A 15,632-nucleotide genomic window follows, 5' to 3' on the forward strand; every position below is an offset into this window, starting at 1 on the left:
AATGAGTGAGACTGCCACTTACTGGCTACCCAGACGCTCACTCAGTGGTCGACCCGCAGTCATTGGCTACTTGCTAAGTCATGAGCTCACTCTACAATCCCTCCTTACCAGTCACAGTGCCAGATAAAGGAATGATAAGGGTTTGTTTACATAGAAACATAAAAAAAAAAAACACATATGGGACCAAATAGGAATATGAACAGATCCCTGAAACATGGATTATGCTGCACAAGCAGTACAATTTTACAGTTTGTGCAGATATTTAATAGCATTTTTGTTCTATGTGTGCATTGTCACACATGACACACACGTTAGCAACTGGCTAATCATTTCATATTTACAAAGCCAGTGGTACACTCTATTACACTAGCATAGAGCTATATTCACTTGTTTATACTTTATGGCACAGTGCAGAATCAATCAAGACCAGTTAATGTAGTTGAATAATATTTAAGGGTTGAAAAACACACCAGAATCCTCACTGGGGCAACACATTTTAATCAAAGGCCAGTCTGCGGTATTAAGCATTCTAGCGATCTCTCACCTGGAGATTGACATCAGCCGAATGTTCGGTCAGCACTCGCACCACGTCGGTGAAGCCCTTGTTGACGGCAATGTGGAGCGCTGTGCACATGGAGTTGTTCAGAAGGTTGACATTTGCCCCCTTGCTCAACAGCAGCCGTGCAATCTCTGCCTGATTACTAAAGTGGAAGACGCCATAAAAAGAAAAAGACACATGCACAGATTATTCCTCACTGTCATCTGTTTCCACTGAGTGATTCAACCTGACCGAGCAGTGTTTTCAATTAAGTTAATTCAAACTAGTAAATAAAAACTCAAATTCATATTCTGAAAACTACTGGAAGCTACACAAAGCTCAAAAGTTGCATGTTAAGTTGCACAAATATCATCCTTTTGTTTGCATGGACTACCCCTGCTGCAGAAAAGCAGTAAAACAAAGTTATTTTCAACAAGTAGGAATTCCTGAAGAGATCTTCTAAATGCTGACATGCTGAGCATGTGTTAATGTGGTGAGAGGATGATATGTGGCTGGCTGATTAGACGTCACTTCTTTGATTGGATTATCATCACATTACAAGAAAGAGACAGACAGAAGCTCTACTGTACATCTGTCAGTTTTCCAAAATAAAAACAAAGAGCAGAGCTGCATCCCGTTGTGAACTCCATCATTGTGTGTGTTACCTTTGCACTTTTTCTACACTCAAAGGTGTGTATGTGTGCAGAAAAACTGTGTGCGTGTCCTCACCCGAAGGCAGTGTAGTGCAATGCTGTGTCTCCGTCTTCATCCTTAACCTCGATGGAGCCGTTGGCTTGCAGCAGGGCCTTCACAACCTCCATGTGGCCTTGGTGAGCGGCGACCTGCAGCGCAGTCTTTCCCTGGTTCTTTATATCCACCTGCCAGGAACACAAACGTGATCGAATGTTCATCAGAGGCGGTGTTGTACCGGACACTAACAGAGCTATACAGAGCTGGCTGGAAATAATCTGAGCCTGAACAACAACCACGTTTGTCATACACTTGATACATAATCCTAATTAGCGGTGTAGTCGTCACTGAGTAGAAATGTTGTCACGAACATAACTAAATAAGTACTTTAAAATTACTTTGATTTAATTGTGCAACAAGTTATTACTTTTCTCACTAATTATCTAGAAAAGGCTAGGAAATGTGCTATATTATATTACTATAAAATTACAGCTAATTTTGATAATTACCTGCACACATTATTTGTTTTTTTAGAACTTACAGTATCAGACATTTTGGGGGCTACAGCATCATTTATGATTTGGAAAGCAGCATTACCATAAACAGTAACTTCACATCAAATCAACTTTTTTGACCTAGCAAATTACAGGTACAGTTACTTTTTTTTTTACTTTTAAGTGTTAAATCTATAAATGGAAAATCTTGTTGTCTTGTTTTTCTCAATGCTTATTCTGTTCGTGCTAAAACTCAGGGATAGAAAAAAATGATGTCAGAATATTTTATTTATACTGGTGACATTCATTGGATCATACATCTCAGCTGTTATTAATTTACAGTGTTGCCAACCTTTTGATGCTTTTATGTTCTACATTATTTTTGTTTTTGCTACAACACCAGTTTGGATTACAGGTGATTGATTACAAATGTCAGAGTTAATTTTTTTCCTTCTCAGTTGGAACAATTATCACTGCAACAAATATCTTTGTTTTGGTGTGTCAATATCTCCCTGTAGCGCATGATGATTACTGCTAAAATAAAATGTCAGGTACAAGAAAAGGATGCTTGCTTCTCCTGTTCATCCTTGAGCCAGACCTTTAACCTCTTCACCTCTTACACTCTCCCCATTAAGAGTACCCCATAGGATGTTAGTGTGAGGCAGAGAAGGACAATATCTGAAAACACATGCAGACCACCTCTTTTTTGGATGATCCCTTTTCCATTAAGAGTCAGCTTCAAAAGCATTTCTTGGTTGCAGGCCTCAGCCATAAATTCAAGCAACAGAGAATCCAGAATTGTTTCCATCCGAGATCTACCAAAATCTGCCTTAAGCCTCAGAAAACCTATTTGTGATGTGAAAAGCATAAGTTCATGTACTGGATTTGCTTGTATGTGATCGTCTTACTTAAGTTTGGTGTTTGAATGCTGTCTCTGACATATGTTACAGCAGTAATAATTAATGCTAGATGTGTCACATTTGATGTCATTTAAGAACATATTAATTCTCAAACTTAAATCTTGTGAGACATAAAATATAACTTTAGTTAACCAGGAAAAAGGCTTCTTTTATAGAATATATATTATTATATTATACCTCTTTATGTAGTAGTTAAGTTTTCCTAAACTGACATAGTTAAGTGGGTTCAGTCACTGATCACTCTCTTGTTCTCCCATCTCTCCTTCTGTTGATTTCAATAATCAGTCTTAGAGTGTCTTGACCAAAAACATCAAGCCAATTAAATGAAGACAATCAATTTCATAATTTATTAACAGACATAGTTTTCCTTGTCATATCCAATACGTTCCACATTTCTATCTCTTCATCATTATAAATGAACAAATACATGTTTAGAAAAAAAGGTGAAAGGTGGTTGACTCTTTCTGTGGGTGTAGATCTTTTAATATGGGAGGCACTGGAGTCCCCAAGAGCTAAAAGAGTGACATATTGTCTGGAAAAATATTTTATCTTTTTCCAAACCATGTTGACTACAACAAAAAGTGAAAAGAAAAATGCTCTGCCCCATGTTTTGCTTCTGGGTTTTAGCAGAATAACACAGAGTCGATAATTTTAAAAGATACTGGGAGTCAGTCTTTAGCTTCAATGGACAAACTGGCAAATGCCAGTGTTAATTTTTTATTTAAAAGGATCCCATTACCTAATGCCAAGGCAATCAGCTAATCTTCCTGATGTTCATTCCTAACATGCAATATATAACACATTGGTCAATTGGGTGTATAATATTTCCCTTGTCTTATCTGGCTCACTAAGTCATTCTGGCCCTTAAATTCCCCACCCCCAGTCTTGGTGTCCCGATAGAAAGAGCTCTTGGAACGGGCAGTGGACTGCAGCAAAGAGAAGGAGTGCTGCACTAACCTTGTCAGGATACTTCTGCACCAACTCCCGCACTTTGCTGGCACTGCCGTGTGCTGCCTCAATGACCAGCCGGCTGGGATTGTCCTGCTCTGTGGACTGAGACAGGAGCTTCTCCAACACGGAGATGACAGTACCTGAACAGAGACATAACCAGATGGAGAGGGGGAGGAAGAGAGAGGGAAAAGGTTGTGAAAATGGGGACAAGAGAGACAAAAGGATTAATTTAGCTTCATCATTCTAATGTGAACAGCATGATTAGTGGTGTCGGAAAGCTTTCCAGAGGGCCAGTCGCACCACAAAGACACACTGGTTAATGGGTTTGTCAAAGCTGGGCTCAATGCAAAACCACAGGAATGAGTCAAAATGTCCCTCCATGCAGTGCAATCTGACCACACATTCACAAACACAGACATACACACATATCACTCTGTTGTCAACCTCCCATCCACTGAAGTGAACGCATGCACAGAGTAGATTTAGTCATGATTACGAGACTGCTGAGAACCCCTGACATTATGACAAATGCCTGCTGCGCTGCCAAAGCCTCTCGATGTCAACATGCAGGACTTTGACATGCTATAGAGAAGAGAATTTCAAGAAATGACACCCGGTACACAACATGCTGAAAAAACACAAGACAAGGGAATGGCTCTGACTGTGGCTGTAAATGCCACAGTTGCAGCCTGTATGTGAATGCATGCTCGGCAGAGACAGAGCTGGAATGAGGGCAGAGGGGAGGATGAAAGAATGCACGCAGAAGGTAAAGCTGGAGCTGAAGTGTTAGAGATGAAGCCCCCTCGTCCCGGCAGAGGCCTTACTTCCAGATTCGTTGGGGTTCTCGGCTGTCATGAGGTTGGCGTCCACCTCCACAGGCTGGGCCGAGAGGCACGCTGGGTTGAATGTCCAAGTCTGCACTCCGAAGGCCACCCGTAGGTCACCGTCCGCATATACTTTCAACACCTTCCCGACCTGGCCAAGCACCTAGGAAACAAATGGTAAATAAGGTGGATGCGGCATGGACTTTTGGAGGGTTAAAGAACAAGGGAGAAGATTGACCGAGACACATTAAGAAATAAAGAGTGGAAAAACTAATCAACCAGGAACTATTCATGGTATTTGCAGGACCAATTTCTGTGGCTTTCTAGGTAAATAACGAGGCCACATTCGAGGAAACAGCTTTAAACTTGATTACTTCCTGATGTACACCTAATTTTTAGGAAGTAGGTCACTCTTAAGAGGGATGTCTGCCAAATAAAGGCTTTACTTTAGCAAGTGACACACTTAACATCATGCACGCAAACAGGGAGTAACCTGAATGTACCAGAATACAGAGATGAGAGCCAGTCATTGTTCCAAAAGGCAAAACTTTCAAAAGTCTTATATATAAAACCCTAAATCAAGTCACACATGCAGATAAAGCAATCCAGAGTCAAGCTAACTATGGATTTAAAATCCCCAAAAAGAAAAAGCCTCAGATGAAAATATAAAATGTTATATTGCACAGACAGATTTGTTTGTTTCAAAAGGTTAATGTCCACGTTAAGTCATGTGTCACTGAGGTAATAATCAAAGTCCAGTTACAAGTAAATTCTCTAAAGTCAACTCTAAAGTCAACTCTAAAGTCATCATGACCCTAGCCTAAAGATTCATGACTCGTCCATGCCACGTGACTCGAGTAAACCTCTGCCACAGTATGGCATGAATTCAGCCTTTATAACCAATGCTAAAATACCATGAAGAGTTCGTATTATCAGGCTAAATGAGCATACAGGAGCCATGCTGTCTGTCCACTCTCCATGGCCAGCCTGCAGTCTCTTCACACTCTCCATGTCCTCCAGTACTCTAACTAGTTCGCCAACTCCAAAAGTGTTCACCTGGAAAGAAAGACGAACAGCGTTAACAAATGGGTTGAGTTCTAAGAAAAATACTGAGAAGCAAACTAAACTGAAGTTCTGATAAGATAAGATTCTCCGGCTCTCCTCTGTAACTCAGTACCTTGGTGAGGGCCCCAGGATGGAAAGTCCAGCGGATGTTGTTGCTGTACTGGACTCTGACATCTCCTCGGTCAGTGATTCTATGAACAGTCCCGATCCGGCAAATGTACTGCAAAACACAAATAGGCTGTTTCACCCTGGGTCTCACTCTGCATGGCTGCGACCTAAAATGCTCCCTTTAGCAGCTGTGATTAGAGAGTTGGATGCCTCGGTTTCCTTTCACTTTGTTGCACGCCAGCATACATCTGAGATGCTTATATAAATATTCTGTATGCCAGGTTCAAGAGGCATGTGTGTTTTGACTGCGGGGCAATGTTTGCGCATAGTGTGTACTCTTTATGTTTTAGACAAAGTACAAAGTGGTAAATGGACCTGTACTAGTAAAGTGTTAGTTTCAACTTCAAACAAAAACAAGGGAATTTCACTTTGTACTTCTACATTATAGAAGAATTCAACAGGGGGTTATGTAAAGCTGTCTATTGTTAATATGTTTAGAATTGTATGATTTATAGACTTTTTACCTCTGCCATTTTGGGGTTCCACCCTCCGTGGCCCTCTTGCATCTGTCGCAGGATGTCCACCTCCAAGAGACACTTGACCTTGTCGCCCTGCTGGAAGGAGTGGCCGTCAGCACTCTCCTGGCGCTGCAGCTCGGCGTGCTCTCCTGGATAAACGGTGTGGGATCAACAATTAACTTAAGAGGTTTGAGGTAAGCATGTCATATTTACATCACTGTAATGTTTAAAAATGCCATGCAAAAGTACCACCGAACCTATAGATAAAAATATATTGCTTTACTCTTAAATAACTGAGAAATAATAACTTAAGAGTTTAAGGAATGCATACTTTGAAACTGCCCGACTTACCTAATTTTGGTAGATGGTCTTTGTAATAAAATCCTCCTTGGCCATCAGACACGTATTTGAGGTCTACCTTGCCCTTGTGTCCCATTCGGTAGACATTGGTGGTGCCATTTGACCAGGTGACACTGGCCACGCTGCGACCAGACTCTGTGTCCCAGCCACGAATGTCCACTACCTTCCCAACCTTACCCTCCCCGCCTACGTAAATGCACACAAATATGAAAGAAACAATAATGCATAAGTGTGTGGGAGAAGGGGGAGAGACAAAGGCAGTGAAAGAAAAATCAGCTCATTGAAGAAAGAAATGTCATTAGACAAAGAAGTTTTTATCAGGAGAAAACTGTGTGAACAACAGAGTACACATGTAATCATCCAAAGAAGAATTTGACAAGCACAATGTAAACATATGAGACTAATGAGATGACAGACACAGGGGTGTGTGAGAAACATTTTCTCTGTAGGGACACAAGCTTCCAAGTGTCAAAGTCATTCACTTCCATTTCCTCAAGCCAGCTCACTCCTTAATGTTTTCTTCCGGAATCAAAGTCATGACAAAACACAATCCCCCTTCTTGATTCAAATACATAAAAAAATCAACGTTAAACAATACAACATTTCCACAAGCTGTGTCATAAGATGGTTTTACATCTATACATCAGGTTTTATGATGTAAGAAAACCCTTGTTAAGCCAATAAAGTCATCAAGCCGCCTCACCGCCTACCCACACCAACTAAACCAGTGACCCGTTAAGACTTCATGGCGAGCTCGGGGTTTCTAAGCATGCTCAGAGAATCCTGTATGCACTTACACCATTTAAGCCTGATGAGTGACTTAACCAAACCCCAGGGCGCTGATTTCAAAGGCACCAAAAGGACATTTTGACTCATTCGCTCTAGCCCAGAAAAGAGAGCGTTGCTATTCTCAGAGACAACGATGACCCCAGACCAGGAAATATAAAGACATGTTAGCATTCCCTCTTTCCCTAAAGGGAACAGTCGAGGGCTCTAATTTAGCCCACTGATGTGAAAGATTGCTTTCAATTACTATTTAAAGTATTTCGAACAGCAACCAGTGCAGGCTGTTTGTATTTGAAAGGGAACCCATTTTTTAGAAACAGCAACAGTGTAGACTCGTAGTTTGTCACATAACGTAAAACTGCAGATATTCATAGAATAACGATAACACAATTCATAGCACAATAATCTACCTTCTCACACCTGCAACATAGACTACACTTTAAGTGAAGGGGCTTCTCGGTTTATGCCACTACACAAGGTTGGAAAAAGAAAAACAAAGAACATCAATTTTACTGAACAAGGATGTTGACACACACAGACACACACAGACACACACTGACGGGCACATCTGTGGAACAGACTCAGATGACTCACTGGCAATATAAGTGCACGCAGACACATACTAACACGACATTTCGCGGGTTAATGAGACGTGGGGTTAGAGCGTTATTATGGGTTGTGGATGGTGAAACACTTTGAAGAGGTACAGCTCCATGCTCAAGAAGGTAGAGGGCCTGCTGAGTTTGCAGCAACAAGCTAGTGGTTAGGAACAACCCCCACCTCACACTCACACACACATACACAGTACTCACCGTCTTGATTGCCCCAGTCCCAGTCAGGTCCACGAACCACTTTAACCCCCTGGAAGATTCCTTTGAGGATGATCCGTGGGAGGTTCTGCCTCGGTGCCAAGCTCACTCTGTGATAAGAGCATGGAGACACAGCTGAACAAACTGCTTTATGGACCATCTAAGACAATGTTTCTAGGATATCCTTGAAACAAAACCCCAAACTAAACAAAGTACAAATTTCCTGTCTTGACTATAAATCCAATAATGTACATTTTTACATTATTACTACAATATACATTGGTCGTGATTAGATATGCCAATTATTAAACATTTGTCAGCCATGTTACTGATTGACTGAAGCTTATAAAGTACAAAAACATCCTTGATGATCAATGGACAATGGGTTATATGCGCTGCACAACCCACATACATTTGTTATATTACTCATAAATCTGAACAACAAAATTCTGCTGTCATGCAAAATCCCAATAAATGACGGACAAAAAGTCCATTAACAGACGGACAGAACGGAATTCAACAGACTGATCCTGTGAAACTTACAGGCTATATATGACTGACATGCAGAACCTATTCATGTATTAAAGATAGTGCTTATTGTACACTGAGTTGAGAATAAACCAGGCTCCTGTGATGTCCTGACAACTAAAAGACTAAAAATAACTTTTTTTCATGTACACAATCTTTGTTTACATTTACAATTCTTGCCAAAATAAGTAACGTGTATCCTAACATGATGAATACATTCCCTACCTCCAAAATACCTGCAAAACCTTTTAAAGAATTATTTCCATCTGTCTTCCTCTTTTCCTCTTTTATTAGCACAGTAATATCTGCTTCATGTCACCACATGCTCAACATGACAGCCTCTAAAAACCACACGCACAATTTAATGATAACCATCGTCGATGACTTCCCAGCTCCACCGCCTAACAAATGACTTCACATTAGTTTGCTGTCTATTCTATTGACAATCTTCCATAAGTGGTCAAGAGATAAGCAGGATACCTTTCTTACTGTAAAACAAGGAGTTTGTTCTGATAGTATTCTAGGAATGTTAAACTCAAAGAACACATTGAGGAAACCAATGGATAGTTGCCAACAATCAGTGTCAACAATCATAAATCTAACACTGACCAACAACCTCAACTGCAAATACAGATTCAGACACTGAGGTAAGACAGTCATATCTGACATACCTTATGGTAAAGATTTGATCAGATCTTGGTGCAAAGGAGCTGCCTATTCCCATACTTTCTTGACGAGATCAAACCCCAGCTTCCATTTAAACCAAACAGCTTTTTGGATAGGCTCAAAGTCATATAAAATCCAGTGAGATCAAAAGAAAAAGAGCCTTGTGAGAGATGTCGTCCTCAGGGAGCCTCATAGAGGCTTTGCTGCTCCCACATGTCTCTCGAGCGCTGAGGTTTTGCTTAAAGTTAGCATTGGCTAACTTCATCCCCCATCACTGGCCAGATTTGTTAGGTTCCTGGGTGCAACGGCAGGAAACAGCAGTACATTTGGCTCTCAGAGCCAACTGACAGTAAATCTCAGTGCGGGACTGTGTTGGTTCTTAGTCTGTGCTGAGAACGGTGTGTATCTGAGTACAAAGCTCTGAGCCTAATCCCTGGACAGCAGAGTTATCAGAAAGCAGGCCACCTCAGGACAAAGCATAGAGCACGTAGGTGCTAGCATGCATAATGTCTGTATTCAATTATATAATGGAGATACAAACAGAAATACAGTACATGGGCTTGGTACAAACACATTTTTCTACATTGCTTCAATGAATTGAATTGCTGGTGCTGGTGTGTTTTTAGAGCTTTTCAAGGAATTTGGGATATAAATGGTACAACTGTGATAAGGCTAACGAAAACAATGGTGGTTGTAACAACAGACTTCCTGAACTCATAGTATTAACAGTCATGTAGATAATGAAGAAAGCTGTGCCAATTTCCTGACAAGGCAAAGCAGATTTAGTTCAGACCAGGACAGAAAAGTAATTTGTTCAGGACAGGAAAGCTAGTTTACCAGTTGATTCCTTAATTATTTAGAAATAGTAAAGTGGATGTAACTGACAGATGTCTCTTTTCCATGAAAAAGAATCATGACCTCAGTGTTGTTTACATGTTGTTTCTCAGTGTAAGTACTTTGGGAAAGACAACAGCCCTTTCAAGGGATCAGGATTTCTAATCCTGCTTGACCAAATGTCACCCTGCTCCCAGACGGGATGAGGGCAGGAAACCTACACCTACTGACACAACGGCTGGGTCAACAGTCAGCCAAAGGTTAGGGACTGTTTTGAAATAAAGGCAGTGGAATGCATAGAATTACTATTACACCACAAACAATTTCACAAGATAATATTCACGTAAACAAGTAGTGGATGTCAGTTTATACATTTGTGTAATGATAACAGTTGTGCGTAGCATGAGGCACAGAGCTTTCACCTCAAAGTATCATGGTTTACAATGTTCACCCTGTTTGCATTTACTGTACTTCCTCTAATGTGCATGTGGTACTTTTACTACTGTGAAACACAAATCCAGACTAAAGCAGACTATGTTTAATAAGACACAACTTCCAAAAGATGCATCAATACATTGTCTAACAACTTTGCTTTAGTCCACACTTCACCTACCACCTACCAGGACCGAAGCCCTTTTTAAATACACTGAAGAAGACAGCGGTGGAAATGAGGAAGAAGTGCAAAAATCTACATACACACGTCAAGAAATGAGCAAAGAAATTCCAGTTAGACTACTCGAACCAAATTTAGGTGGAAATTCCAGGCAATTCTGGCAAGAAAGCACTGGAAAACTCTGCAGGCCAGTAGTGGGGCTGAGTTGGACATGCCTTAAACGTGACTACAGGGTGGGAGTTGGGGAGGTCATATGAGGCAGTGTATGTGCAAAGAAAGGATTAGGCATTGAGTTGACCCGACAGGTTTTCTGGAACTGTGTGTGTGTTGTTTGTGGTGAAGAGCCGATTAACCGGCTGCATACCAACCATCTCCTCGTAAACATATGGTGCATGCATATGCTGCTCTGAGCACTGTCAGCATGCACGCACGTCTCAATGTAGTATTAAAACACAAGAGTCATAGCCAAATGCAGGACGCAGTGAGCCGTCCAGAATACTGAACAGCTATCTGCAGTTACAGCACAAGTCCGAAAAGTTTTACTACAAAAATAATTGAATCAAACTCAGATCCTGAAGATTTACAATAAAAATAAAGCCCTAATCAGTGTTGAGGGAACACACAACAGTCAAATAATGCACAACACTGGTGCAGAGCTATTATTGCACCTTGATATACTACGTATCTAACACCTGTTACCTAATACATGTCTTCTAGGAAGTTGAAAATGTTAACATGCTAATCTGCACAGCTGAGAATGTTAGCATGCTAATCCAGTTAAATCTGTTGTAATTACAATGGAACAATTCTGTACAGTACATCCGGCTCAGGTCTCACACGATGATGGTACAGCTCGAGTGTCAGCGTGCTGCAGCACTTTATAGCGTTGACAACTTCCCATTGTCCCCTCAGGACACAAATAAAGTTTCTGCCTACAGTAGGTCTATAAACTACAAATAGATCTGCCCTGCTGAAGTTGCCATTAAAGCCTCACACATGTTTGGTCCACATGAAAGGAGTCCCTCTTAACTATGTTAAGCCCAAACCCAAGTCTCCTCACATAAATCACTGCTGGCACAACACAAAGTCCCACTCATTATGAAACCAAGCTAAATTTGCCTTTCCAGGCAAATATCAAGTGTGTCCCATGACTGCCAGATAATAAATTAGTCTTTTGAAATGCTGTCAGTGAAATATGGGTCAGAGTGGTCTGGAAATAAAGAAGTACTGTGTGTTTGGCACCACAAACTATAGAGTGCTCCTCTATTTCATTCGAGAAAAGAAGTGACTTTCATGTGATGTTTTCCCAGATGAACACTCTGTCCCACTGCTGAGCAATAACTGCAACTCCATTTTCACTGAGATCATGCAAAGATGTCTTTGATAAAAGGATGACGAGAGAAGACATTTTATTTATTTATATACAATACATAAAAAAAGCACCTGTGTTTAAAAACTTGGACATAGCTAAGCAAGACATAATGAATCATTACGTATGTATTCTTTAATATTTGTTATATAAGTCTGTAACAAAGGTTGACCTTGTAGGTCAAATTTCAATCCAATTTAAAACCACGGTGTAAAACTCAATTTGTTCAATAATATGTAATACTTGAGCAAAATATGTTTTCTGAAAGCTGAAAAAAGCTTTTAGTATAATTTCAGCTCCAGGGGGTGTATAATTGCAAATAGGACATGGATTGGAGAAATTAAAGGACTGATTGGAATACTGAGTGGAGCAGAACAAGCAATGCTAGATAAAATATGGGAAGTCATATTGAAGTCTGTCTAAACAAGTTCACACTGCTGTCATTAATCAAATACAGAACTTGTACACTTGGTCAATGATGAATACCAAAACAACATCCTAAGCACTGTGGACAGTAAATAAAAAGACAATAAATAGTAACTCTATACACAAGTTGGACGTGTGATTGACTTCAGCTGGATCTCAGTATTTTATGCCACTTATGGACATCAATATACCATTCATGTTTCATTAAAATAATCTCCCTGAGAGCCATAATGGAAACAGTCCCAGTGTGTGATCAGTGACGTTGATCCATTCAGAAGTGAGCTCCATTTTCTCAATGTCATTAGTGAAACTCATTACAGGGATGCCAGAATTCTGAAAGGCAATATTCATTCATTTGAATGGTAAATGGACTGCACTAATATATAACGCTTTTCTACCTTAACAGACAAACGCTTTACAATATCATTCAGACACACTCTCACACACCGATGCCAACGGAGCTGCCATGCAAGGCGCTCGGACTACCAACGACCACTAACAACCCACTCTACCACCTGAGCCAAGGCCACCCCACTCAGGAAATGTAGCACTAAATATCAAAGGCACGTTATGCTTTCAAATCTTAATCTTGTCAGTATTCTTTATCAATTCTATATGAAACATTCATGGGGTTTAAATTACTTTCAATTGACATTTTACGTGTGTTTCTTGACCTCTACCAATGTCACACAACTAAACTATAAAATATTCATACAGAATAAGACTGCCAAACAACAGCAAATTTCTTACAGTAAGATTGAGTCTTTAAAACACATATGGCTGTATTATACATTTAAATGGTAGCACTGTTATAAAAGTGCCTCAACCCAGAAAAGTAGAGATTCTCTTTTGATTTATTTTTAGTTTTCCAGGTTTATCTTTGTCTCACTCAGATGTGACATACCACAGTTGCTTGGTATTACAAACAACCTTTAAATAACTCAGATTAAAGATGGGAATGCTTAAACAATAGTAGCACTATTCACCCACAAAGGCTGGTTGCTATAATACACTTTAATCTTTTCTAATCAATCTCAACAATGATCAAACACACGATCCTCACCTTTCAATTTGTTGATAGAATCTTACGTTCAGGTATCCTAAAACTGAAATTGTGTACTATATTGTAAATGATTACAAATCATTACACTGACACTTTAATATTGCCCCCCATGAGAAAAATGGTTTGTTACTGAAAACAAGTATTTGTCCAGTGTCCACAGCTAAGGGCAGTGGCCTGTGCCGATTGGTTTGGAAGGTCACGTAAAGGTGTTAGATCTACCAAAAAACAGCACCTTAATGAAGGACACTGCTGAGCCAAACAACATTTGGGCCTCAATGACAAATCAATACCTCTGAAGAGAAACTGAGGTGGGAGATGAAATGAGATTCCAACTACTGTCAGAATGCTAAATGATTACTGCACTATTTTGTCTCACTGGCAGAGGCCAGGTTTCACTTAAAGTCAGAATCTGTAAGTGGTGTGCAGCTCCATTTCCACCCCAACCATCAGAGCATCAAAATGGTCCCTTATCAAATGTGGACGCAACCTAAATCCAAAATGAGACTTTAATAAAGACGTCTCTCATATCTAGTGTGAATGTGACCACAGAAAATGATAGCAGGAAGTGAAAACAAAAACGGCAAGGGCACTGGATTAAAGTCATGAACAAGTCAAGATCTGGAGGTAAGAGTGTAACGGTTCACATGGGCGCCTGGTTATGTTTTAAAATGGGGAAGCACACTTGGAAAGATGCACACAATTAGCAAGGGATCTTGGGGTCCCTGACTAAGAAAAAAAAAAGAGTTAAAACAAATTTTGCATTTCCATAGCATCTAACCTCTTAGATTAACTCGACAAACAGTCACCTGCATTAGTCTAAATTAGTTAGATTGAGAGTGCTATGAAAACCAAGAATGCATAAAGAACAGTATTAATAGGGTTGATCAGGACAGAAAATCATTATTAGAATAATGGATATTTCATAGTTCAAATTCTAAACATTATGTAGCCTAAGAAAGAAGTGTAAACTGCATTTATGTGTTTTTACCCTCCACTATATCCCAAACATTAATATTAGTCTGTTGCGAACGTCCCATCTCCCCCAAATCCTGTCCGATCAGCCAGATATCAAAAGAGCAAAGTTAGCCAACGTTTACTCACAAATCTAATTGTTATTTCAGTACAATCCTACTTTTAGCTAGCATATCTTTTCCTATGTTAAATTTTCAGTCCATAATAGAAGTTAAGTGAAATGGCATGTTTCTCAACCTGGTAAATAGTCAGACTCCTGTGTGGACTGACAGACTGTGATTGACAGCAAAAGTCTGCTGTGGCAAAAGATCAGCGACAGCTTCGACTGAACCAACTGAAACTGAAATGTATGATCTTTTTATTAATTGTTTGTGTCAGTTGCTGAAAACAGTAAAATGATCACTGATAAAGGCTGTTTATATATAATCACCTGATTGTTGGGACTGTATGATGATAAGTTTAGACAGAAATTGGGGTAGCAAAACCATAACTTTGCTCCCCTAATAATGGGAATACATTTTCATCCCTTTGCTCAGGAACTTATTTATTTGTTGTGTTGCCTCGTCTGTGACACTGTTGTTTTTGATACGAGCACTAGGAGTTGGACTCTTGAACCTTATAGTTAATTCGAAGATGTAATCAAATCGAAGCTAAAGAGTAACAAGTCAAGTCACCCCTGTTTACACAATTCAACAGACAGCAGGCACCGGAAAATACATGGAACAGTCAGTGTTGGACCTGGACCAGGCTAAACTATAGAAGAAATCTGGGTCATACATATCACCTCGTTAAAATGAGAACAGGCCATCCAGCTGACATTCAGACAGTGCCTGAAGCAGTTTGGGGCTTTACTGTGAACTGATGCAGAAGAGTAGATTCTGAAGGGAGAACTCACTCCAGTAAATCTGGATACAGAGGACGCTTAGAATCAGCTCACTAAACATTTATCCACAACAAGGCCAAGTGTGGTTTGCCTAAGCTGACTTAACACACAGAAACAACCATCACAGCACAAACCTGGCACCAATTACAAGTAACATTATTTACCATTAATTATGCAAACCAGGCTATAGCTTGGTTATTTTTCTTTGGGCTACA

General features: G+C 40.1%; 1 protein-coding gene across 5 annotated transcripts in view; it reads right to left on the reverse strand.

Annotated features, from left to right (window-relative positions):
* The window catches only part of mib2 (MIB E3 ubiquitin protein ligase 2), a 44,041-nt gene that overhangs the window by 13,749 nt on the left and 14,660 nt on the right, over positions 1-15,632 (reverse strand). For 4 of the 5 annotated variants that reach the window (XM_051424724.1, XM_051424722.1, XM_051424725.1 and 1 more), the window contains exons 4-12: positions 8,067-8,173; positions 6,460-6,654; positions 6,115-6,257; positions 5,595-5,702; positions 5,369-5,473; positions 4,418-4,580; positions 3,600-3,733; positions 1,268-1,416; positions 545-701 (exon numbers count right to left, since the gene is read on the reverse strand). In XM_051424724.1, the coding sequence (XP_051280684.1) occupies positions 545-701; positions 1,268-1,416; positions 3,600-3,733; positions 4,418-4,580; positions 5,369-5,473; positions 5,595-5,702; positions 6,115-6,257; positions 6,460-6,654; positions 8,067-8,173 (1,261 nt within the window). The remainder of the gene's footprint in view (positions 1-544; positions 702-1,267; positions 1,417-3,599; positions 3,734-4,417; positions 4,581-5,368; positions 5,474-5,594; positions 5,703-6,114; positions 6,258-6,459; positions 6,655-8,066; positions 8,174-15,632) is intronic. The other variant, XM_051424723.1, reaches the window with a different exon arrangement.

The sequence above is a fragment of the Dicentrarchus labrax genome, unplaced genomic scaffold, assembly GCF_905237075.1.
Source record: "Dicentrarchus labrax unplaced genomic scaffold, dlabrax2021, whole genome shotgun sequence".
NCBI lineage: Eukaryota > Metazoa > Chordata > Actinopteri > Moronidae > Dicentrarchus > Dicentrarchus labrax.